General features: G+C 51.9%; 8 protein-coding genes across 8 annotated transcripts in view; 5 read left to right on the plus strand and 3 right to left on the minus strand.

Annotated features, from left to right (window-relative positions):
• Positions 1–566: 566 nt before the first annotated feature.
• Positions 567–2,013, minus strand: ASPZODRAFT_134884 (hypothetical protein). Its single transcript, XM_022723652.1, has one exon. It carries the CDS (start codon positions 1,950–1,952, stop codon positions 702–704), a length of 1,251 nt encoding a protein of 416 aa, XP_022579273.1. The 5' UTR covers positions 1,953–2,013; the 3' UTR covers positions 567–701.
• Positions 2,014–2,633: 620 nt separating this feature from the next.
• Positions 2,634–4,144, plus strand: ASPZODRAFT_134886 (hypothetical protein). Its single transcript, XM_022723653.1, has 2 exons — positions 2,634–2,669; positions 2,788–4,144. The coding sequence occupies exons 1-2, from the start codon at positions 2,659–2,661 to the stop codon at positions 4,067–4,069; spliced, it is 1,293 nt and encodes a 430-aa protein (XP_022579274.1). The 5' UTR covers positions 2,634–2,658; the 3' UTR covers positions 4,070–4,144.
• Positions 4,145–4,325: 181 nt separating this feature from the next.
• Positions 4,326–6,463, minus strand: ASPZODRAFT_735839 (hypothetical protein). Its single transcript, XM_022729899.1, has 3 exons — positions 5,831–6,463; positions 5,700–5,768; positions 4,326–5,637 (listed from the first exon to the last, which is right to left on the minus strand). Exons 1-3 carry the CDS (start codon positions 5,961–5,963, stop codon positions 4,583–4,585), a joined length of 1,257 nt encoding a protein of 418 aa, XP_022579275.1. The 5' UTR covers positions 5,964–6,463; the 3' UTR covers positions 4,326–4,582.
• A 756-nt stretch (positions 6,464–7,219) lies between these two features.
• On the minus strand, positions 7,220–9,593 carry ASPZODRAFT_134889 (hypothetical protein). Its single transcript, XM_022723654.1, has 8 exons — positions 9,377–9,593; positions 8,840–9,305; positions 8,584–8,782; positions 8,131–8,522; positions 7,772–8,067; positions 7,652–7,709; positions 7,515–7,595; positions 7,220–7,457 (listed from the first exon to the last, which is right to left on the minus strand). The coding sequence occupies exons 1-8, from the start codon at positions 9,443–9,445 to the stop codon at positions 7,399–7,401; spliced, it is 1,620 nt and encodes a 539-aa protein (XP_022579276.1). The 5' UTR covers positions 9,446–9,593; the 3' UTR covers positions 7,220–7,398.
• Positions 9,594–10,532: 939 nt separating this feature from the next.
• Positions 10,533–11,367, plus strand: ASPZODRAFT_71379 (hypothetical protein; the record flags this gene model as incomplete). The annotated part of the gene is made up of 2 exons (XM_022729743.1): positions 10,533–10,572; positions 10,697–11,367. 2 exons carry the CDS (start codon positions 10,533–10,535, stop codon positions 11,365–11,367), a joined length of 711 nt encoding a protein of 236 aa, XP_022579277.1.
• Positions 11,368–12,528: 1,161 nt separating this feature from the next.
• ASPZODRAFT_18339 (hypothetical protein) lies at positions 12,529–15,338 on the plus strand (the record flags this gene model as incomplete). Its single annotated transcript, XM_022727194.1, has 4 exons — positions 12,529–12,547; positions 12,649–12,806; positions 12,882–13,822; positions 13,889–15,338. 4 exons carry the CDS (start codon positions 12,529–12,531, stop codon positions 15,336–15,338), a joined length of 2,568 nt encoding a protein of 855 aa, XP_022579278.1.
• Positions 15,339–16,763: 1,425 nt separating this feature from the next.
• Positions 16,764–17,827, plus strand: ASPZODRAFT_134893 (hypothetical protein). Its single transcript, XM_022723655.1, has one exon. It carries the CDS (start codon positions 16,958–16,960, stop codon positions 17,774–17,776), a length of 819 nt encoding a protein of 272 aa, XP_022579279.1. The 5' UTR covers positions 16,764–16,957; the 3' UTR covers positions 17,777–17,827.
• A 1,138-nt stretch (positions 17,828–18,965) lies between these two features.
• The window catches only part of ASPZODRAFT_100926 (hypothetical protein), a 3,509-nt gene continuing 1,001 nt past the window's right edge, over positions 18,966–21,473 (plus strand). Inside the window, exons 1-4 of the mRNA XM_022720776.1 lie at positions 18,966–19,407; positions 19,464–19,595; positions 19,670–20,138; positions 20,199–21,459. Of these exons, the coding sequence (XP_022579280.1) occupies positions 19,264–19,407; positions 19,464–19,595; positions 19,670–20,138; positions 20,199–21,459 (2,006 nt within the window). The 5' untranslated portion in view covers positions 18,966–19,263. The remainder of the gene's footprint in view (positions 19,408–19,463; positions 19,596–19,669; positions 20,139–20,198; positions 21,460–21,473) is intronic.

The raw sequence follows: 21,473 nt of genomic DNA on the forward strand, positions 1-21,473 counted from the left end.
CAGGCTGTCCCTCGAAGGTAGATCGAGCGGCTTTAGGTGCGGGTAGGGCGACAAAGGGAAGCGAAGAGGAATAATGAGTGAGACGGCATATTAGAACAGACTATAGCAAGTTATATGATGGCCGTTAGTTAGTATTCAAGACAATACAAGCAGAAAAGGGTCTGGGGTTGACATTCAACCTTTATGCGGGTGTTGGCTGAGCGTCCTCAGCTGAACAGACACGCGGGTGGGACTCTCTTCACTCTTGTACCCATGGAGCGGTGTTGGTCGCAGGTGTTGGCGTGCATGAGACGCCTGCTTCAAGGCCAAGATACTCGAGTGCCGGCCTGGCTGTCCAACCTAGAGAAACAGCAGGGAAACCAACATGGAGAAAGCTGCCACTGAATGTTTGTTGAGGGCGGCGTTTTGAACTTTCCTGTCCCCACAAGTCACCTCCCGTTTGGGGCATGACGCAGCGACCGGCTTCTGCTCAGGACGGAGCTCCGATCAGCCCTACGAGGAGCCCGATCCGAGGGGAAGCCCAAGACGGTGGTACGTTTAGTTTTTTACAAAGCAATTGTCTTTTATTGGGGAACCATTTCTGTATTTCTGAGACGGGATATTTACTGATTGCGTGTAAGGATGATCGGTTGTATCCGCCAGGGGGGGGTTTATTGCCATTACTACCCCTCTATTCCACCGGTTCTGAGTGGTGTGCGGTCCTACTTCGTCGTCGCTTGTCGAAGAAGCCTCAGAACATCCGAAACTAAGTAGAGACTGCCGGCAATGACTAGAGGACCGCCGTCAGCAAGACGGCAAGCCCAATCGACTGCGGCGAGGACGTCTGTATCGAAACTGTGAACCTTTCCGATTCCAGGCAACGACAAGACGGAGTCTGCGAGTTCCGCAGGATCGGTAGCGCGAACCCAGGGCATCCCATCGACGGGTCCGAACGCAGTTGTGGCAACATTGTCGCCCGGCTGGAGGAGCGGCCCGAACAACCCATGTATATCCTTTCCAACGGAAGCAGAAATCACCCAGGTGATACTCCGCTGCGGCGAGCGAAGTTTGCGGTCCACGTAGTTTCTGAGCACTTCGGCCGACTGCGCGTTATGGGCTCCGTCCAGCAGAACTGGTTCGCTACGCGCCGCCAGAGAGTTGAGTTGAATGCTTTGCAGGCGGCCAGGCCACTGAACTTCTGGGAGATGTGATAGCAAAGGTTGGACCTTCAAGTCTGGGCGCACCTGGGGCACTGCCACTTGCAGAGCTGCCACGGCACAGCTCATGTTCGCTTGCTGGTGAGGTTCCAGGTCAAGGTCACGAAATATTCGGGACAGAAGGGGCGATTGCTTCTCCTGGTCCTCAGGGGTGACGAAGACAGACTGTAGGCCGCCGAGTTCCTTGATCCGAGTGGTCATGGTCTGCAGTACATCGGGAGAATTGGTGCCGTCCACCACACAAGGAACGCCGGCTTTGAGGATGCCGGCCTTTTCCCGGGCAATCTCTTGAATCGTATTGCCCAGTAGCGCCTGATGATCCAAGCCTATCTTTGCAATCACCGAGACTAAGACATCGCTGAGAATATTGGTCGCGTCGAGACGGCCGCCGAGCCCAACTTCGATCACGCCGACCTCGACCCGCTCGTGGTTGAAGATCTCAAAGGCGGTGGCAGTGAGCAACTCGAACTCACTTGCCCCTATTCCCAGCGTCTTATCCCTCAGCTTGACCCTGTCTTCGATTTGACGGAAGAGCGATTCCTGCACGACTTTCTCATCGATTGTGATACAATCCCACCGGTCGATCAAATGGGGGGAGGTGAAGCGGCCACATCGGACTCCGCCCGCAGACAGCAAGTGAGAAAGATACGCGGTTATCGAGCCTTTGCCATTGGTACCGGCCACATGGATCGCTTTCCACGTCAGAGGGCTCTGCTGGAGCAGACGCGAGATGCGGGCGAGACCGAGCTCGATCATTCCTTCGGGTTTGCGGTATCTCTCGGTCGTTCAATCCCAAACCACACACATGATCAGAATCGCTATATTGCCGATTCAAAGCAGACAAAAACAAATGCCTTCAACCCTGTCGAGAGCAGGCTGTGTGCATTGTGGGCGTGGTCTGTAGTTCTGTCCAAAAATTAGGCATCCATTCGTCTGTCGATAGAAACCTTGTGAGTTATTAATGACTAATGCTAATTTGATAACAGAAATCACATGACCTTACAGAGCCGCTTTCTTTATGCCTGAGGCATCAGTACTCCATGTTATGAATATGTATTTATGATACCCTCATCCAAAGCTGCTAATACCAACAAAAAGCTATTTAACAGTTCTATCTTTGATAGATAGAATTTCAAGCCCTCTTAATCTACTACTATACATCCTTCATTTTATATTCTAATCCTTGGAATACTTGTCACTCTATCACAATCCTCCTATCTGTATTCAAATTACCATACATCCGCCACCCGCCACATGTTCACGAATTCCAGCCTCGTCCAGGGAGAATCTGATCTTCCCCGTTCCTCCATCAACAGCCGCCGCGCATCATTATTTTGTCCCCAGCACTAGTATCCCCCCCACTCTTCCTCCAGTTTGCCTGCCCCTTGTATGACCATCGCGTCAGCGTTTCTGTCGCGTTGTTCAAGGCGTTCTTTTGCTACTCCTGCCAGCTGTCTTCGCCATGGGTATTCCGTAAGTTAAACCGCCTTTTGTAGCGTGTGCTAGCTTCGCTGTGAGAGGCTACCACGCGGGTTCTCTTTCTCAATGACGGCCAGATAGAGGGGTTTGGAATGAACTAATATGGAGCCAGGATGTTTCGTGAGCCCTCCTCCAGTGAGGTGCGCAAAAACGCAACCAAGGATCCTACTGTGGTGTCGCGCTCCTCCATCCGTCGCCAGTCAACCATCCGCCGGCCTTCACGCTACAGCAACTCTCAACTACGCGGGTCATCGTTTCGCTCTCCGTTGCCTCGTGCGGTTGCCAACGAGCTCGAGCGGGAGATCGGAACACATCAACGTCAGGAGCAGCCGGAGATCCCCTACGATGATTTCCCGAGAGTCTTCAGAGAACGCCTAGAGGCCGGCCGGCGGATGCTGCGAGATGTGATCAACCACAGCCACCCTGGCCAGAGAATGAGGCTCCCTCGCGACCCGTCTATGCATCTGGATGTCTCCGATCCGCACTGGGTTGTCACGGACGAGCATAGCAACCAGCGTCGCATGGACCAGATAGGTTTCACACCGCGATTCGCTCCGGCGATGGCATACCACAGCGCGGTGTCCTCACAACCGCACTCAGATACCGACCGGTTATCGCCGTTCCCGCATGCAGAGAGCCTCGGTGACGACCCAAATGGCCCGACTGCCCCGCTGTTGCGTCCAGTTGGTCATCGTGCGTCGCGTCGGCCGAACCGTGACTCGGCTGCTGTCGATGGCCTTGGGGATAGACAGCGCAGCCCGAGCCCCGATGGCGACCAGGAGAGTGATGTATGGGAAAGGCTTCTTAATTCAATCGCGCCGGACGCGAATCTTCCTAGTGCCGAATCCTCTTTCACTTCCACAACTGCCTCGGCGTCGACCAATGCACGGAGAACGGGACCATCCAGAAGCTCGGCCAACTCTTCACACACAGCGCCCTCTTCGGTAAATTCAACGTCTGCCGCGGTCCAAATGGTTCTCGATCCCTATCCGGATTTTCTGAACCCGTGCGATTTCCCGACCTCGTCGGATTCCGAGACTGAATCCGAATCAGACGCGAGCCACCGCGAGCTTTATCGCCGTTACAGGGATCAGATGTATTGGACGCGCCGTGCCCAAGGTTTGGAGTCGACCATGAGCAGCCAACCTCCGATCCCGACCATCTCGTTCTCCATCTCCCAACGTTCCGCGGACCCAGATCTCCAACAGATGCAGGCCATCCTGGATCGACTCGCCCGCCGGGAAGATATCCCCGATGACTGGTGGGCAGCAGCAGGTCTGTCTCGGACCCTCGGCCGCAGGCTCGGCGAAGGCGACGAGAACGCCACCAATGCACCGGGGGCCGGCGGGCCTGGTCCTGGTCCTGGCCCTGGTCCTGGGCCACAGCGGCGTTGATACAGGACCCATTGGGGATGCTTGACTGGCCCTCCGATTTGCAGGCGTCTTTTTCTTTTTTTTGGGGAGGGGGGGGGGGGTAGGAAAGTCCTTTGGCATCCTTCGCCCTCGGCAGCCTTTGTACAGATTTTCTGGATTGGAAACAGCCTTTGATTATGGCCTTGCCTTAATTTTGTCTGGTTCGGGAGGCGACCAAGCCATGTCTATACTACTATAATTGTATTCTTACTCGATCTATTCATCCTTCCTTCCACCGTTTTAATTCCGAACATCTTTCCGCAATGATCCCACATGTCTAATCTAGAGCCTCATTGGTTATTCTTTTGCGCCGAACATACTTGGATCCCTCGGAAAAGCAATGCCTACGTTAAGCGGGTTTTATGCAGTAATTAATTGTAGTAGTCAGAATACACATAAGTACCAGAATATATTGATTACTGGTGACTATCATCTATGTGAAGTCTACCATGAAAGTATATATATACATAGATATATATATATACTGATTAGAATTCAAAGACTGAAGCGAAAGCGAGGGCCATCATCACCCATGTTGTCGATGTTCGGATGGTGGAGACGACCGGCACGTTTGCCCTCGTCGCGCAGCCTATTCTCACGGGAAATGCCAATGGCGAAGACGCTGCTCGCGGTACCGCAGAGGAGCAGCATGGCGAGGGAGACGCCGTAGCCGACGAAGAAGCGCGGGGCGTCGGCACTGGCGAAGATGTTGGTTGCGATGATGCCGCCAATGTTGCCGAAGCCGATGGTGATGGCCAGGCCGACGGCGCGCTTGTAGTGGCCGCCCAGGTTGTTGGCCATCCAGACAACTGCGACGGGTTGGACGATGTAGCAGCCGGCGGTGATGAAGAAGACGGCCATGTAGCGGACGTGCAGGGGGAGGTCGCCGCCGGGCGGACCCTGGCAAAGGAGGAGGATGTAGCCGATGGAGGCGAAGCACAGGCCGAACATCATGAAGCCGTAGCGGTGCTTAAGGCGGTCGGTTAGAAACGAGACGACCAGCGTCACCGCCGAGGCGACGAGCCAGATGGGGATGCTATGCACTTGGGCTTCGACGCCCGAGTATCCCAGAGAGTCGACGATGGAGGGGACGAACAGGGCGGTTGCGTAGCCGGAGACGGTGATGCCCAGGTAGATCAGGGCTCCGACATAGATCTTCCAATCACCCAGGATGCGCCTCCAGGCGTCACGGTTGAGGCGATCCATCCGCGCAGCGCCGTCGGCGAGGTCTTGGGCCTGGCGCTGGGCGAGAATGGTCTTGTCATCTGCCGTCAGGAACCTGGCATTTTCCGGCCAGTCCGCAATGATGAACTTGGCGGGTATGGCAGTCACAATGGCGAGAAGCCCCTCGATGATGAAGATCCAGCGCCACCCAGCGAACCCTGCTAGGCCTTGCATGTGGTAGAGGGCATACGCCAGGAGGCCACCGAAGGCACCGGCAATGAGGCCAGCAACCCAGAAAAGAGAGAACCGTTTCTGAAACTCATGGCGCTTGTAGAACATTGCCATCAGGTAGGCACAGCCGGGAACAAACCCGGCTTCAAAAACGCCTGTGGTCTAGGTTTCAGCCCCTTCATCACGGTGCCCTGCAAACTGTGTTGTGTTTACTTGCCCATCAGAAACCTACACGCAGCCAAGCCACCGGTGCTCTTGAAAAATCCCTGGCACATAGAAGATACACCTGCATGCGAGTCAACATCGGACCCTCTACGACAGGGTGAGAAATTTGGCTCTTTGACTTACCCCACAGGAAGGCGAGGATGCTGATCCAGGTCGACGGGGGCAGCCTCTTGAGAAGGATGTTGCTCGGAATGTCAAGCAAGATATACGGCACAAAGAAGACTTGTAGAGCAGTGGAGAGGTCTCTGCTGGTCATATGCAGGTCCTCTATGATCCCTAGGACCGCAACGTTGCCGAGATTGATGCGATCCAGAAATGCCCAACAAAAGATGATTCATAGAGGAAGCATCAGATGGATATCAATCTTCCGGACGAGCTTCTGCTCCTGGGAAGTGACTCTGTCTTTCGCACCTCCATCGATATCGGTCCTGGTGCCAATTGCCGTGTGCTTCACAATCTTGGTGTCTGCCATTCCGATCAAAGTTTAGGATTGAAGAGACACAAAAAGGAGTCTTAGGCCTTCAACAGGGAACCATGTCCTCAGAACCATGAGGGACAAGAAGAGAAGAAAGACAAATGGGACAACACAGAGCATTTTTATCTGAAGAAAACTTGCTCTCTCTGGCTAGAGCGTTGAGGCACGTACGGGCCTAACGGCAGCTATGCATCCAAAGTAGCATGCGCAATTCCCGTACTCCATGCAATCCCTGCACATAAGCGGACCTATTGACACAGGCTGTCAGTGAGCTTATATTTGTGCCTAGACTTGATAAAGTGCACTGATGGGGGCTAGGTCGCGATTATCTTCTTCCTGTATACCTATCCATTATGGTTTATCCCACCATAATTACAGGTGGATTAGTTGCTAGAGTGAATAACACAATAGATCGGTGACTTTAATAGATGGTAATGGAAATTCCCTGGAGATGATACTTGTTTTTCAGACCTGAGCGTCTTATGTAGTAACGCCAGAGTACCCGAGAGGGCGCACCTCCGGTACTTTTCCATCGCATGGGCGACTGGGAGCTTCACAAAAGGTTCGAGGAGGCATACCGGTGCCTCTTTTTTTCAATCATTATGGGGATTTGATCGATATCCCATCCTGCCCAGGTTTTTGTAATCATCACGCCGCTGGGGTGGCCATCTCCCGGCTGTTGAGTCGTTATCTTTACGGTAAATTTGGAGACGACGACAGGGTGATCCTGGTGTCAATAGTTAGCAAGATCTCCAACTCCGTACAAAGCGGTAAACACAGGATGAATGGATCGACGTTCAATCTAGGCATATGTGGAAGTAGTTGTGATCCCCCCTTTTCCCGTTTGCCTCGAGGAGTCGTGGTGCTCACTGCTCACGTGTCACGCCGTCAACTTCATGGGAATTGCAACCGCAGGGCTTTTTACGTACCGCAGATCCTGGTTTGACCAAGAGCAGCATTCTGCAAGAGATATAGAAAGAGTAAGATAGTATCGAAAGAAAAAAGCTTGCCATATAATTCATCATAAGTCTGCAAATGCTAACTAGCCCAAGTCATCAATATAGTAAGTAATATATGGATGAGATCATCTTTTTATCTATTAATGCATCTCATATGTGATACCCAAGCTGATCTATAACTTCTCCTGCCCAAATGGTTTCAAAACTGAGAACTCCCCCTGAGACACTTCCGTAAGTCTCCTTCCCGAAAAACGAATTTACTCCATCTCAATAGTGGCAGGAGGCTTGCTAGAGATATCATAAAGAACACGAGAAACTACCAGAGTCAGTATGGATGTAGGCTTGGACGATGTAGATTGGCAGATGAACTCACCACCATGGACCTCATTGATGATGCGAGTCGCGCATTGGCTCAAGAACTCGTTGTCGAAGGGGAAAGCCCTCGCGGTCATGACTAGAAACTGGTCAACACTTGGGAAATCAAAGCATGTTCTGCAAGAATTCACTCACAATCGGTGGTTTCAACGGCACGCAGGATAATGATCTCAGCGTAGACACGTTTGTCACCCTGTTCGGAAGTTAGCATACTGTAGCAGGAAGAATACTGCAGGGGGGGAAAACTGGACTGACCATGACACCAACAGCCTTGCTAGGATCCAAAGCAGCGTAGGCCTGGGCGATTTTGTCATAGAGACCGGCTTCGCGGATCATGGAGATGAAGATGTGATCGGCTCGTCGGGCAATCTCGACGCGTTCCGGGGTCACTTCGCCCAAGACACGAATAGCGATGCCGGGGCCCGGGAACGGGTGTCTCATGACGAGCTCGTGGGCAATGCCAAGCTGGCGCCCAAGCGCTCTGACTTCATCTTTGAACAATTCGCGGAGCGGCTCGATGAGCTTCATTCCTTGTCCGTCGATCATGCGCTCTAGAAACAAGAGTTAGAAAAAACATATTTTCTAGTAGAAACAAGCAAGGGGAATTCACTTACGAGGCAATCCACCAACGTTGTGGTGTGTCTTGATCGTAGCGGAGGGTCCCTTGAAAGAGATACTTTCAATGACGTCTGGGTAAAGAGTACCCTGAAGGAACCACTTGACTTTGGCACCGGTGTGTTCGGCTTCAGCTTCAATCTTTTGGGCCTCCTCCTCAAACACGTCGATGAAGGTACCGCCGATGAACTTGCGCTTCTTCTCGGGATCCGTGACTCCCTTGAGGCCGTCCAGGAAGCGCTTCGAGGCATCGACGACAGTCAAGTTAATGCCCATGTGTTTGTTGAGGGTCTCCTGGACCTGCTCGCACTCGTTCAGACGCATGCAGCCATTGTTCACCAGCACGGCATGGAAACGATCGCCGATTGCCTCCTTCATCAGCTTAGCAGCCCTGTAATTCCGTTAATGTCAGCTTTAAATTACAAAACAGAAAACCGAAGCAAGTAACGTACACAGTCGAGTCAACACCACCGCTGACAGCACCGAGCACATGATCCGTCTCACCAACCACCTTGCGGATGCGAGAGATCTCCTGGTCAACGAACTTGGACATGGTCCAGTTCTGCTGGGCGCCGCAGATGTCCACAGCAAAGTTCTTCAGGAGCTCAACACCCCGTGGCGTGTGAGACACTTCAGGGTGGAACTGGACACCTGGTCATGGGTCAGTATTGTAACCTGCCGCTGTTGTATAGATCGCGAATGACTCACCGTAGATGGGTTTGGTCTGATGGGCAATACCCGCATACTCCGAGTTGGCCGTCGTAGCGATGACGTGGAATCCCTCCGGAAGCTGAGCAAGCTTGTCGCCGTGGCTCATCCAGCACTTCATGTGATCCCCAATGCCAGCGAAAAGCTTGTCGACATGGCCCTGGTTGTCCAGACTCTTGGCGTTCAAGTCGGCGTGGCCGTATTCGCGCGCAGTCCCGGCAACGACATTAGTCTTGTCCAGACGGTAGGCAATCTCCTGGAGACCATAGCAGATACCAAGGATAGGCACCCCGAGATCGAAAAAGGCGGGGTCAACGTGGGGGGCTCCGTCCTCGTAGACGCTGTAGGGACCACCAGAGAGAATGATACCCTTGGGCTTGAAAGGCAGATCGGCAAGCTTCTGAGTGCATGGGAGCATCTCACAGTACACATTGATCTCTCGCAGACGCCGAGTGATAAGGTGAGTCTGGGAAACAATAGAAGAAAAAAAGTCAATCACAAGATCTCTCTAGTGGGTTGCGTCTGGTTTATCCTCACGTATTGAGACCCAAAATCCAGGGTCAGGATAGTGTCGAACGTAGCCGAGGGAACTTCTTGGGTCTCCATTTCTGCGATTGAATTGGCTCTCGGTCCGTAAACAAATCAATATACTCAAATAGAAGAGTGAGGCCCAGCTGAACACTGCTGATACCCGAGAAGAGAAGAAGAGGGGATGACTCGTGATCTGACGGCAATAAAATTTTCTTGATCAGGCGGTGAGCAAGGTGGGATGAGCTCCAGCAGTCAGCCAATCAGCACCATGGAAAGACTACTTTATCGCCGTGTAATTCAATACTTTCTGGGGATTGTAACTCTTCTTACTTATATTCATCTACCAGACGGACAGTAGATGCTTTAACTATTGATTATACACCACAAGACAGCAGTAAAAGCTGGTCTGTGTACGAGAAATGAGACACAGCGCCGGATTCGCTCAAAGCGGTCGCTGAGGCGGTCTGGGCGAATCTGCAGAACTCTTTCCCTATCAGGTATCTTGGCATGAGCTTGATAAAATAGCCAACGAAGCAGTCGCCATTTATAAGGAACTGTGGCTCAAGATAGAGGTTTTCTGCTAGAAATTTTATATGTGATTCTTGGTAGGTCAATGTTTTTTTATATCTGACGAATTATATCAATTATATCGACACTCGAGGCCCACTGTCGATGCCATTGTACTGTGGTGGGGTGGTTTAAAGTGCTGAGACTGCAGTATACGGAGTACCATCTCCATTCCATTTCAAAAAAGAAAAATACATAGACCTAGTATAGACGATAATTCCTCTATTTCTGCTTGATGGGCCGTATACCTTACGTACCTAAGATTTTGTACCCCTTCTGATACTGATATGACGACGCACTTATTGCTCCCCGGCCAAACCCCACTCACTGTGCCCCGCTCGGTGCTATCTCACGCAGTTATGCAGGCGAAGGCTGATAACAACTCTCCAGACATCCAAGACTGACCTCCATCACCGAATACTCGAAGTCTGAAGAGGCGTCGGGCTGATACATCTTATGAGACATCGTCACGCAGCCCTGGTTGACACCATCACCAAGCATTGAGCGACTGGATTACTAGTTCTAGCTTGTTGGTTGAGCTTCTCCTCGAGTCACACCTCATCTTGATATGTACTTCTTGATCGAGATCTGAAAAATGGACGAGCAAGTAACGAGGCTGGTGAAGAAGGCTTGGGGTACGTTAGACGTCTCTCCTACACAACAATCCGAGTCGAAATATCTACGTTTGCACGCAACCCGCGTCCCTCCAAGTCTAGCACGTGCCAAATTGTACTCGCAAACTAATTGTCTTATCTGCAGCAAAACTCGACTCAATACCACCAAACGGCCGTCTACTGATTGCTATAAGCGGGATTCCGGGCTCAGGAAAAACAGGACTCTCCATCATTATGGCCGAACGTATCAATCGGATATGGGCCGCCTCCAGTCCCACCCTGCCGCCAGTCGCTGCCGCTATCCCCATGGACGGATACCATCTCACGCGTGCCCAACTAGCCCAGATGCCCGACCCGGTACATGCAGCCGCGCGGAGAGGTGCTGAGTTTACTTTCGACGGGGCCAAATTTCTGCAACTGGTGCAGAGATTACGAGAGGAAATCACAGACCATACGGGGAATATCTACGCACCGAGCTTCGACCATGCAATCAAAGATCCGGTGGAAGATGACATTACGATACCCTCGACAGCCAGGGCTATATTCTTCGAAGGGAACTATCTGAGCCTGAACAAGGAGCCGTGGAACGATGCTGCAGATCTTATGGACGAGCTCTGGTTCGTTGATGTTGATTTTGAAACAGCACGGAAGAGACTGGTCAAGAGGCATATCAAGGCGGGCATTGCCAAAGACGAGGCCGAAGCAGACAAACGAGCAATGGAGAATGACCTGGTCAATGGCAAGGAGATTGTGGATAATCGAATGGACGTACAGGAGGTGGTGCTCAGTCACTATGATCCAGCCTGGGAGGTCTAATTGAGATTCAACAAGCACAGAGGACTTTTTTTAATGAGCGTTTACCCTTGCATTTTGACCGTTGCCTTTGACTGCATGGAATACTGTACCTAGGTATAGACAGGCTAGTTGGTACCTAGCCACTTCATGAGAATGACTACAGTTTGAACTTGATATTAGATCAAGTCTATTTGCTTGAAATATCCGTCATGTACGGAGTAGCCAGCTAGCCATTAGCAATCCCTACCACCCAGACAGACTGTTCCCAAATAGGACCGATTGACGGTCAATCCCTGGGTTTGTAGGCTATTGCCGTCAGCCCTCGGCCATGTATACCATAACTGCCATCTGCCCCATTCATTTGTGTTTTGTCATACCTTACATCTAGATCCCTGATCTGTCATGCGTATTGACCCACTTTATTGATCACACCGGTCTGGATATGGAGTGTACGGAGTAGCTGGCTGTATCGAAATAAGAATAGATAGTGGAACAGTGGGTCTGAAGCATTTATTGAAACACTCTGGGGTCTGTAGACTGCATAGGTCCTCCTTACAGCCTTGATTATTCCCTCCATGTTTAGCCTGAGAGTTGTTATTTCGATTCGGCAATCGACTCCTAGCAGATTCGTTTTTATTGCATGGTTAAGAGATTTAAGCTCTGGGGTCTCGACTCCCCTTTGTATCTAGGTAGGTATTTGAGAATAGCGAGAAACATCAAGCCTGTAATATCGGTTCTGAATCATCACCATGTCTTCACAAGTAGTAGGTACTGTGTAGAGAATAAGAATCCCTTTCTGTTTGGCCTCGCGTCCTGCCCACCAATTATTATATAACCCACACGTGACACTACCATTGGCGCGTTCTTGGGCTCCCGTATATGCAAAGGGAGCCCATTTAACCCAAACACGAAAATTCGCGTCCCTTCTTATTACGCAATACGCGTTTTGCCGGGACGACATCAAATACCACAGGTTCTGCCCCTCCGATTTTCTTCTTCTTTCTTATCCTCCCTCCTCTCCTTGTCTCTATCCACCGACTTGATTCCTCTTGACGGGGTTCTGTCTCTTTTTTTATACAATCACTTTCCATAGACTGTGTTTCTAATCTTTAGATATTATCCCTGTCCACCATTTTGAAGACCCTGCTATCCCCATAGATTCAAGCACCGCCACTTATCACAATGTTCGTTTACAAGAGAGGTGAGCAGATAATTTTCTTATCTTTAACCCCTCCCTCCTGGTTGAGACACATTGAGAGGGGCTTGGATGTAATCATAGACTGACACCGACGTGCCATCCAGATGGACGCAAGGAACGCGTACAGTTCGACAAAATCACTGCACGCGTATCGAGGCTGTGCTATGGCCTCGATCCGGAGCACGTCGATGCTGCTGCCATTACCCAAAAGGTCATTTCTGGTGTCTACCAGGGTGTTACGACAGTGGAGCTGGACAATCTGGTAAGTCGTCACCGGGATGGTCGAGTAAACCTGCAGAGAGAAGAAAGTATGCTGATTTTCCTTCTTCTGTCTTAGGCTGCTGAGACCGCAGCATACATGACCGTCACGCACCCGGACTACGCCATTCTCGCTGCTCGTATCGCTGTCTCGAATCTCCACAAGCAAACGAAAAAGCAGTTTTCGCTGGTCATTCAGGACCTGTATGACTATGTCAACCCTAAGAACCAGAAGGCGGCCCCCATGATCTCTCAGGAAACATACGAGGCTGTCATGAAGCACGCAGAAGAACTCAATTCTGCCATTGTTTACGATCGTGATTTCAACTACAATTACTTTGGATTCAAGACCCTGGAGCGCTCGTACCTGCTCCGGATCAACGGGAAGGTTGCGGAGCGCCCTCAGCACTTGCTGATGCGTGTTTCCGTCGGAATTCACGGAAATGACATCGAGAGGGCTATTGAGACTTACCACTTGATGTCCCAGAAGTATTTCACGCATGCTTCGCCGACCCTCTTCAATGCTGGTACTCCCAACCCCCAGCTTGCCTCATGTTTCCTCGTGGATATGAAAGAGGATAGTATTGAGGGTATCTACGATACCTTGAAGACCTGCGCCATGATCTCTAAGAATGCCGGTGGTATTGGTCTGAACGTGCACCGCATCCGTTCCACTGGCTCTTACATTGCCGGAACCAATGGTTCCTCGAACGGGCTTGTGCCCATGCTGCAGGTGTTCAACAACACTGCCAGATATGTCGACCAAGGAGGAAACAAGCGCCCCGGTGCTTTCGCGATCTACCTTGAACCGTGGCACTCGGATATCTTTGAGTTCCTTGATCTGCGCAAGAACCACGGAAAGGAAGAGGTCAGAGCCCGTGACCTATTCTACGCTCTCTGGACTCCGGATCTGTTCATGAAGCGCGTCGAGGCCAACGGAGACTGGACGCTGTTCTGCCCTAATGAGGCCCCTGGCCTGGCTGACATCTATGGTGACGAGTTTGAAGCCCTTTACGAAAAGTGAGTTCCTCGCGTCTTTATTATTATTTTTTTTTCCCCATCGGCAACATACTAATCCGATTGTAGGTATGAGAAGGAAGGCCGAGGCCGCAAGACCATCAAAGCTCAGAAGCTTTGGTACGCTATCCTGGAGGCTCAGACCGAGACCGGAAACCCTTTCATGCTGTACAAGGATGCGTGTAACAAGAAGAGTAACCAGAAGAATCTGGGGACGATCCGCAGCTCTAACCTGTGCTGTGAAATCGTCGAGTACTGTGCTCCCGACGAGGTCGCTGTCTGCAACATTGCTTCAATTGCCCTTCCCACCTTTGTCGATGCGGCGCGGGGCGAGTATGACTTTGGCAAGCTCCATGAAGTCACCCGAGTGATGGTCCGTAACTTGAACCGGATCGTCGATATCAACTACTACCCTGTCCCCGAGGCTCGGAAGAGTAATATGCGCCACCGTCCCATCGGTCTTGGTGTCAATGGTCTCGCCGATGCTTTCCTTGCGCTGCGCTTGCCCTTCGACTCGGCCGAAGCGAAGCAGCTCAACATCCAGATTTTCGAGACCATCTACCACGCTGCCTTGACTGCTTCGGCTGATCTCGCCAAGGAGCTAGGAACCTACGAGACCTACGAGGGTTCTCCAGTCTCCCAGGGTATCCTCCAATACGACATGTGGGAGCGGACGCCGACTGACCTGTGGGATTGGGATTCCCTCAAGGCCAAGATTGCGCAGAACGGTGTGCGCAACAGTCTCTTGGTTGCGCCCATGCCGACTGCCAGTACCAGTCAAATCCTTGGCTTCAACGAATGCTTTGAGCCGTATACCTCGAACATCTACTCGCGCCGTGTCCTTGCGGGTGAGTTCCAGGTTGTCAACCCCTGGCTCCTCAAGGACCTGGTCGACCTCGGCCTGTGGTCCGACAACATGAAGAACCGCATCATTGCCGACGGCGGTTCGGTTCAGAACATCCCCAACATTCCTGCCGACATCAAGGCTCTGTACAAGACCGTGTGGGAGCTTTCACAGCGTACCATCTTACAGATGGCCGCGGACCGAGGCGCCTTCATCGATCAGTCCCAGTCTCTCAACATCCACATGAAGGAGCCCACCATGGGCAAGATCACGAGCATGCACTTTGCCGGCTGGAAGATGGGACTGAAGACTGGCATGTACTACCTCCGCACCATGGCTGCCTCTGCACCGATCCAGTTCACTGTGGACCAGGAGCAGCTCAAGGTCGCCGACACCAACGTGGCCCGCGCCAACGTGGCGGCTAAGAAACGGGTTGCAGGCGTCGCCTCCAACACCTATTCCGCCGTCCCGCGCTCGACGTACGACCCCGAGGCTGGGGCTGGGGCTAGCAACGGGGTGAATGGCCACGACAGCCCGCGCACCGTCACCGCTGCTCCGGGCGGGACCGAGGAAGCGGAAGCGGAGACCGAGCCGAGCGAGAGTGATATCTACTCGCAGCAAGTGCTTCAATGCAGCATTGAGAACAAGGAGGCCTGCCTGATGTGCCAGGGCTAGTTTATGCTTGCTTGCTCAAGATTGATTCCTTTTCTCCTTCGACCCCCCTGTATCTATATTCCTTATGAGATTGACGGATGATTCCTTTTGATGTCCTTTGTTCTGTTTTTGCCTATGCATTGCTCTTTTACTATATCGCCTGTCTGGCGCCGGGTTTTTGTGTTACCCTGTCTTTTCTATCATGTCGAATATGCCGAATATAAAGAATACCTTTTTTCCCCTTCAGAATACGAACCACCACAAAGACAGATGTCGGCCAGCCTAATGAGGCATTCTAAGCGAACCGTGTAGGCAACCATACGACCTTTCCTGATCCGGCGGTCTACCAGGTACTCCATACTTGGCTGGCGAACGGTGCGTATGTTAGGTACCTGTATAGGTATGTACTACCTAGAACCTAGGTACCTACAGATGGAACCTTGAACCCACTGATGGCGAATTTGATGGTCTAGACTGCTACTTTTAATTGAATGGAAATACTCCATCCCAGATATTGCAATGTCTTAATGATGGAAACAAATCGGCTCGGTCAAATCCACCCCAAAAATAAAGTATATCATAGACCATAATTAGAAACCAGACCGCAGCTGAAACCATTCAAAATTGAGTAGTCGATTGGACAGGTAGAATACAGGTACCTAAGGTACCTACCTACTACTAATTCTTAAGGTACTCCGTACGGCGTACGGCGTAAAATAAGTCCAACAAGAATCACCCCACTGCAGTAGTGGGTAGACCTGTAAGACTCCAGCTGAGATTTCACTGTACTCCGTACCTGCTCACTTCCACTGCCCAGTGCCCACTGCCAGTGCCACACGTCAGAATCGCAGGACGCGATTCGACCATCCGCCAGGGACAAGCGGGGGGGGAAGCTGTGGCGGATGGCATCCAATCAGCATGTCTGGCGGGACGCCTCCAGCCCTGAACCGGGGCTGAGTGAGGTTGGGCTGCGACACTGGCGCGAGAGTGGGTGGCCAATTGGGTGGGTTGGATGCGCTTTCATTCAGGTACGGCGTTGTTTCACAGGCGCAGGAACATGTAGGAGTAGAGGTCAGACCTACAGGTATTACCTTTGATTATACGGAGTATACCTATTACCTACACATATTCTATATACACAATAATAGAGATATTATTAAATAGAGAATTTCTAGGTCAATTAATTTTAAGATACTTTTTACCAAGGATACAGAGTAAATAATAACCAGTGCCAGTACCTGCAGTCCTAAAGCACTACACGAGGTGGGTCAGGGACTGACCCACAGGTTCGATCGTGGCCCTGGCACTGTGGACTGTATGGAGTAGGGTCAGCACAGGGTGCACTTAGTAGTACCTAATACTGTGGGAGTCTGTGGTAAGGTTGTATTTAACACTTGCTCCCTTCCTCCCTTCCTCCCTCTCTCCCTCTCCCTCTCCCTCTCCCTCTCTAACCTCCATCACCAACGACAGTCCTTTCTTGACAGACTTTCTGTCAGCCTTTCCTTCAACCCAGTCACTCTCTGCTGTGCAGTAGTTTCTGTTTATTGTCTCTCAAACCATCCTTCAAGGATATACTCTCTCTTTGAAACCACCAAAACAAAAAACCTACACCGTTGACCTTACGTCCAATCTTTGATACAATGACTCCCATTATCAAGTCTCTGGCCATCGCCAGCACCCTTCTGGCCGCTCTCGGCGTTGCTGCTCCCATCCAAAATAACAAGCGTGATGAGGTCATCGTCTGGGAGACCGTCACTGATGTGGTCTGGACCACCATCGACGTGACCACCACCGTCTACGCCGGCGAGCAGGCTACTACCGTGCCCGTCATCGTCACTACCACTGCCGCGGAGACTCCTGCTGTTACTACACCTGCTGCCGTCGAGACCTCTGCTGTCGAATCCTCTGCTACCCCCGTCGAGACCTCTGCTGCCGTCGAGACCCAGGCTGTTGCTGCCGCTGCTGCTCCGGAATCCCCTACTACCACGGAGCCTGCCACCACGTCGGTCACGGTCGCTGCTCAGCCGGAGATCACCACTAGCAGCTCTTCTACCACTAGCACCACCAGCGCTGCCCCCGCCGCTACCTCTGCCGCCAGCAGCAGCAGCAGCAGCAGCAGCAGCAGCGACTACTCCGGCTCGTGCGATGAGAGCTCCCCCTGCACCGGTGACGGCACTTACTACGACACCGCTACTTCGGCCAGCGCCCCCAGTGCCTGTGGCACCACCAACGATGGGGAGACGGAGAACGTGCTCGCGCTCCCAGTGGGGATCATGACCGACAGCGACTGCGGCAAGACGGTCACCATGACCTACAACGGCATCACCGCAACAGGTACTGTGGTTGACAAATGCATGGGCTGCGACGACTCCTCCATCGACCTGTCCCGTCACCTCTTCGGCGAGCTGGCGGATCTCTCCGTCGGTCGTATCACCGGTCTCACGTGGTACATTGAGTAGATGGGGTTCTTCTCCATCTCTTTGTTTTTTTTTTTTTTTCTTCTTCTTCCCACACGGCACTAGCCCTCAGATCTGCCTGTGGTCCTTTTCTACTTCTCATGACCATTCTGTTGTTATCTTCTTACTCTCTTTTTTTTTTGCCCTCATCCCCCCTACTACTAGGGGAACGAGTGTTGCATGTATAAACTTTCTCTGTCCTTTTTTTTTTCTTTCATAAGAAAGAATCTTGCATCATTGCATGGGTGTACAAATTAGACACCAGGGCATGGAACCCATCTCCCCGTTCGATCTTGATGATTAACGGGCGAGTCTCTTCTACGCTTTACTCTCAAAAAGATTTTCACGACGGACCGGGACGGTACAGGCGCAATATGATGGATCGGAATTAGGAATCAGGAATCAGGAATCAGCATTCCACCTATATTTTCTCTCAGTAACTTATTCTGTAGTACTATCTAGTATCTACCCCTATCCTGCTATTCCTCCTACTACCAGAACAAAAGCTTATTCAATTGTATTAGTATTTGGTGGTTCGTAGCGAGTCTAGCAACTCGCGAGTACGAATTGATTATGCTTTCGGTCCCTCCGAGGACCTCCGGACACGAGACATCCAAAATCACAACTCCCGCGAGTAATGACAGATCAAGGATGGAGTGGTATTTCTTGATGTTCCTACAAAGGACTCTGTAGAGTCCTACGGAGTACAAAGAAAATGATGATCATTGCCAGACCTGCGCCACCCCCTTTCTACGTACGGAGGAGTACGGAGGAGTACGGAGTATAATGAGTATACAGAGTAATGAGTGCAGTTGATGAAGTAGTAGGTAGTACTATGAACAGGAATAAGAAGGACAGCATTAACCAGAGAACTCCATACCTAGGAAGTAAAGAGGTTGATATTGTAGATACCTGGTTAGTAGTCCTAAACATACCAAGAATACCTAGCTACCACTACATAGGTAGTAAGTATATCACCTCACTACTCCGTACTCCGTACTTCTTAAGCTTATAATAGACGGTTCCTACCTACTTAGAGTACAGAGCATATGAATAGAGATATCAATTGATTGTAATGATTATGCGGTGTGCATGCAAGGCTTGGACCCACGTCTCTCCCACAACCGTCTTCGGCCTCTAAATCCAATAATAACTAATATAACTAAGAACCTCCTTCCAACCTCCACTATCTTGTCTAATCTCTCTCTTTCCTTTCCCTGCCTTTTCTACATTTATCTATTTATATTCCACCATATAACTAATCGTCTCTTCTCGCTAATACACCACCTTCAACCCCTGCCATTCCTTGTTTGTTTCTTTTCCGGTTCCTCGCAGCGAACGTCCAATCCGCCCTCTGCTCCCAGCCGAGCGCACGTCATCGGATCCATCCCCTTGGGTTCCCCAGACTTTCCACACACACACACACACACACACATAAAGAGAAAGAGAAGAGAACACCAGGAAACACGGAATGGCTATATCTTGAGAACATGGGCGATCGCAGAGCCGTTGTGCTAGGCGTCTCGTTGGCTGTCTTCGTTGTCGCCAGCCTGTTCGTCGCCCTGCGCTTCGTCTCGCGTATCTTTGTCGTCAGGCGGGTCGGGCTTCACGACTACTTGATGTTGATAGCTTGGGTAAATCAAATAAATCCTCTTCTCTCTCTCTATATATATATATATTAACTGTCTAGGTCATTGATCTCGGGTTTTCTCTGTCGCTCTTCTATGCTACCACAAAAGGACTGGGGTTACATGACCGTGATATTAGCCCGGCGGATAGACCAGGTTTGAACAGGTCCTATTATGCATTTACCGTGCTCTACGTGAGTTTCCTGTGTCTCCTTTCTCTCGATTCGATATTCGATATTTTCTGGAGTCTGGCGTCTCATGCTTATAGAACCCCGCGTTGATGGCGGTCAAAACGTCCATCCTCGTCTTCTACCTCACATTGACCAGCGGCGAAAAGGTCTTTCGACGCGCCAACTACGCGACGCTGTTCATCGTTAACGCCGCCGGATTGGCATTGACCTTTCTGAATGTCTTCCAGTGTAACCCCGTCCGCGCAGCGTACGAATATCCAAGCCCCACGGGTGCCCGCTGTACCGACATCGTCACCCTCTACCTCTCCTCCTCGCCCGTCAACATTAGCACCGACCTCGCCATCCTCTTCCTGCCCATGCCCATCTTGACCCAGATGCGCCTGCCCAAGAAGCAAAAGTACATCCTCGTCATCACCTTCAGTTTCGGCTTCTTCGTCGCCGTCGTCGACGTCATCCGTATCGTCTATCTACAGAATGCTGCCATCTCGCGCTCCCTCGCTATCAAGTCGCTTCACCTGCAGACCTCTTCGGGAGATGACTTATCTTGTAAGGCTTTTTTCTTTCTGATCACCTCTTCTACGGCTGTCCACTTTCTAACTTCATCAGGGTACGCTTCGTTATCCTTCATGTGGTCCGTCGTCGAGGTCAATGTGTCTGTGATCTGCGCTTGCGTGCCTAGTCTCAAGCCTCTTGTCTCTCGCATCCTACCCAAGCTCATCCGTGACTCGAATGACTCGTATACTCCTGAGAACTATCTCCCGCGCCAGCAATTGGACCCAGTAGCCCCCGTCGTCATCCCCGCGTTAGGCTCTGCAGTCGCCAGCGGGGCGGGACCTCTGGCCGACCATAGCGCCAACAAATCTGTCCCGGGCAGCGGCGGGAGCAGAGCTAGCGAGCCCACGGCCAGGACTTCCGAGGCCTCGCTCGATCTACAGGAGTTCCTGAATGCCCCGCCGCCGCCAGTGGCAGCCGCTCTTGCGGACACCGAGGCGGTGACCACCAACACGACGACGACCAACGACCCGGCGTATCCGAACATCACGTTTTTCGATTTCGTCAACATGCGCAAGCCGCAGAGCATGCTCAAGCTGAACAACCGGGAATCGATTGTGCCCAACGCGCTGGGCACGATCCTATTCTTCCTGTGGGGATTCGCGTATGGCCTGCTGGACGTGCTCAACGTGCAGTTCCAGGCCATCGAGCGGTTGGACGCCTGGCAATCACTGGGCCTGCACGCGGCCTACTTTGGCGGGTATCTGGTCGGCCCCGTGCTGGTCGGGCGGTACGTGCTGAAGAAATGGGGGTTCAAGTCGACCTTCATCACGGGGCTCTGCATCTACGCGATCGGCACCCTCGTCTTCTGGCCGTCGGCCGTGCTGACCTCCTTCTCGGCGTTTACCGTCTCCAACTTCCTCGTCGGGTTTGGCCTGGCCGTGCTCGAAACCGCCGCCAACCCTTTCATCGCCCTGTGCGGGCCCCTCGAGAACTCCGAGATCCGCCTCAACATCTCCCAGGGGGTCCAGGCCATCGGCAGCGTGCTCTCCCCTTTACTCGCCCAACAGGTCCTCTTCAAGGACGTCCGGGACGTCACCTCCCTCGTCGGCGTGCAGTGGACATACCTGGGTATCGCCCTGTTCGATGTCCTCCTCGCCCTCGCCTTTTATTACCTGCCCGTCCCCGAGGCCTCGGACGAAGACCTCGAGGAACTTGCTAACCGACGCCAAGCCGACAACCGTGCCACCGTCGCAGGCTTCCCCGTCGTCTGGGTCACGCTCGCCCTGGGAATCTTCTCCCAGTTCGTCTACGTCGGTGGGCAAGAAGTTCTCAGCACGAGCTTTGAGCGATTCCTCGGCGAAAACACCATAATGTACTTCTTTCCTC

The sequence above is a fragment of the Penicilliopsis zonata genome, assembly GCF_001890105.1.
Source record: "Penicilliopsis zonata CBS 506.65 unplaced genomic scaffold ASPZOscaffold_13, whole genome shotgun sequence".
NCBI classification, from domain to species: domain Eukaryota; kingdom Fungi; phylum Ascomycota; class Eurotiomycetes; order Eurotiales; family Aspergillaceae; genus Penicilliopsis; species Penicilliopsis zonata.

Coding starts and splice junctions, on each gene's coding strand:
- ASPZODRAFT_134884 (XM_022723652.1), bottom strand. CDS start 1,952: ATGATCGAGCTCGGTCTCGCCCGCATCTCGCGTCTGCTCCAGCAGAGC.
- ASPZODRAFT_735839 (XM_022729899.1), bottom strand. CDS start 5,963: ATGACCAGCAGAGACCTCTCCACTGCTCTACAAGTCTTCTTTGTGCCG. Junction 5,769..5,830: donor CATCCTCGCCTTCCTGTGGG/GTAAGTCAAAGA, acceptor ACTCGCATGCAG/GTGTATCTTCTATGTGCCAG. Junction 5,638..5,699: donor TGCGTGTAGGTTTCTGATGG/GCAAGTAAACAC, acceptor CCTAGACCACAG/GCGTTTTTGAAGCCGGGTTT.
- ASPZODRAFT_134889 (XM_022723654.1), bottom strand. CDS start 9,445: ATGGAGACCCAAGAAGTTCCCTCGGCTACGTTCGACACTATCCTGACC. Junction 9,306..9,376: donor TGGATTTTGGGTCTCAATAC/GTGAGGATAAAC, acceptor ATTGTTTCCCAG/ACTCACCTTATCACTCGGCG. Junction 8,783..8,839: donor TCAGACCAAACCCATCTACG/GTGAGTCATTCG, acceptor ACCCATGACCAG/GTGTCCAGTTCCACCCTGAA.
- ASPZODRAFT_134893 (XM_022723655.1), top strand. CDS start 16,958: ATGACTCCCATTATCAAGTCTCTGGCCATCGCCAGCACCCTTCTGGCC.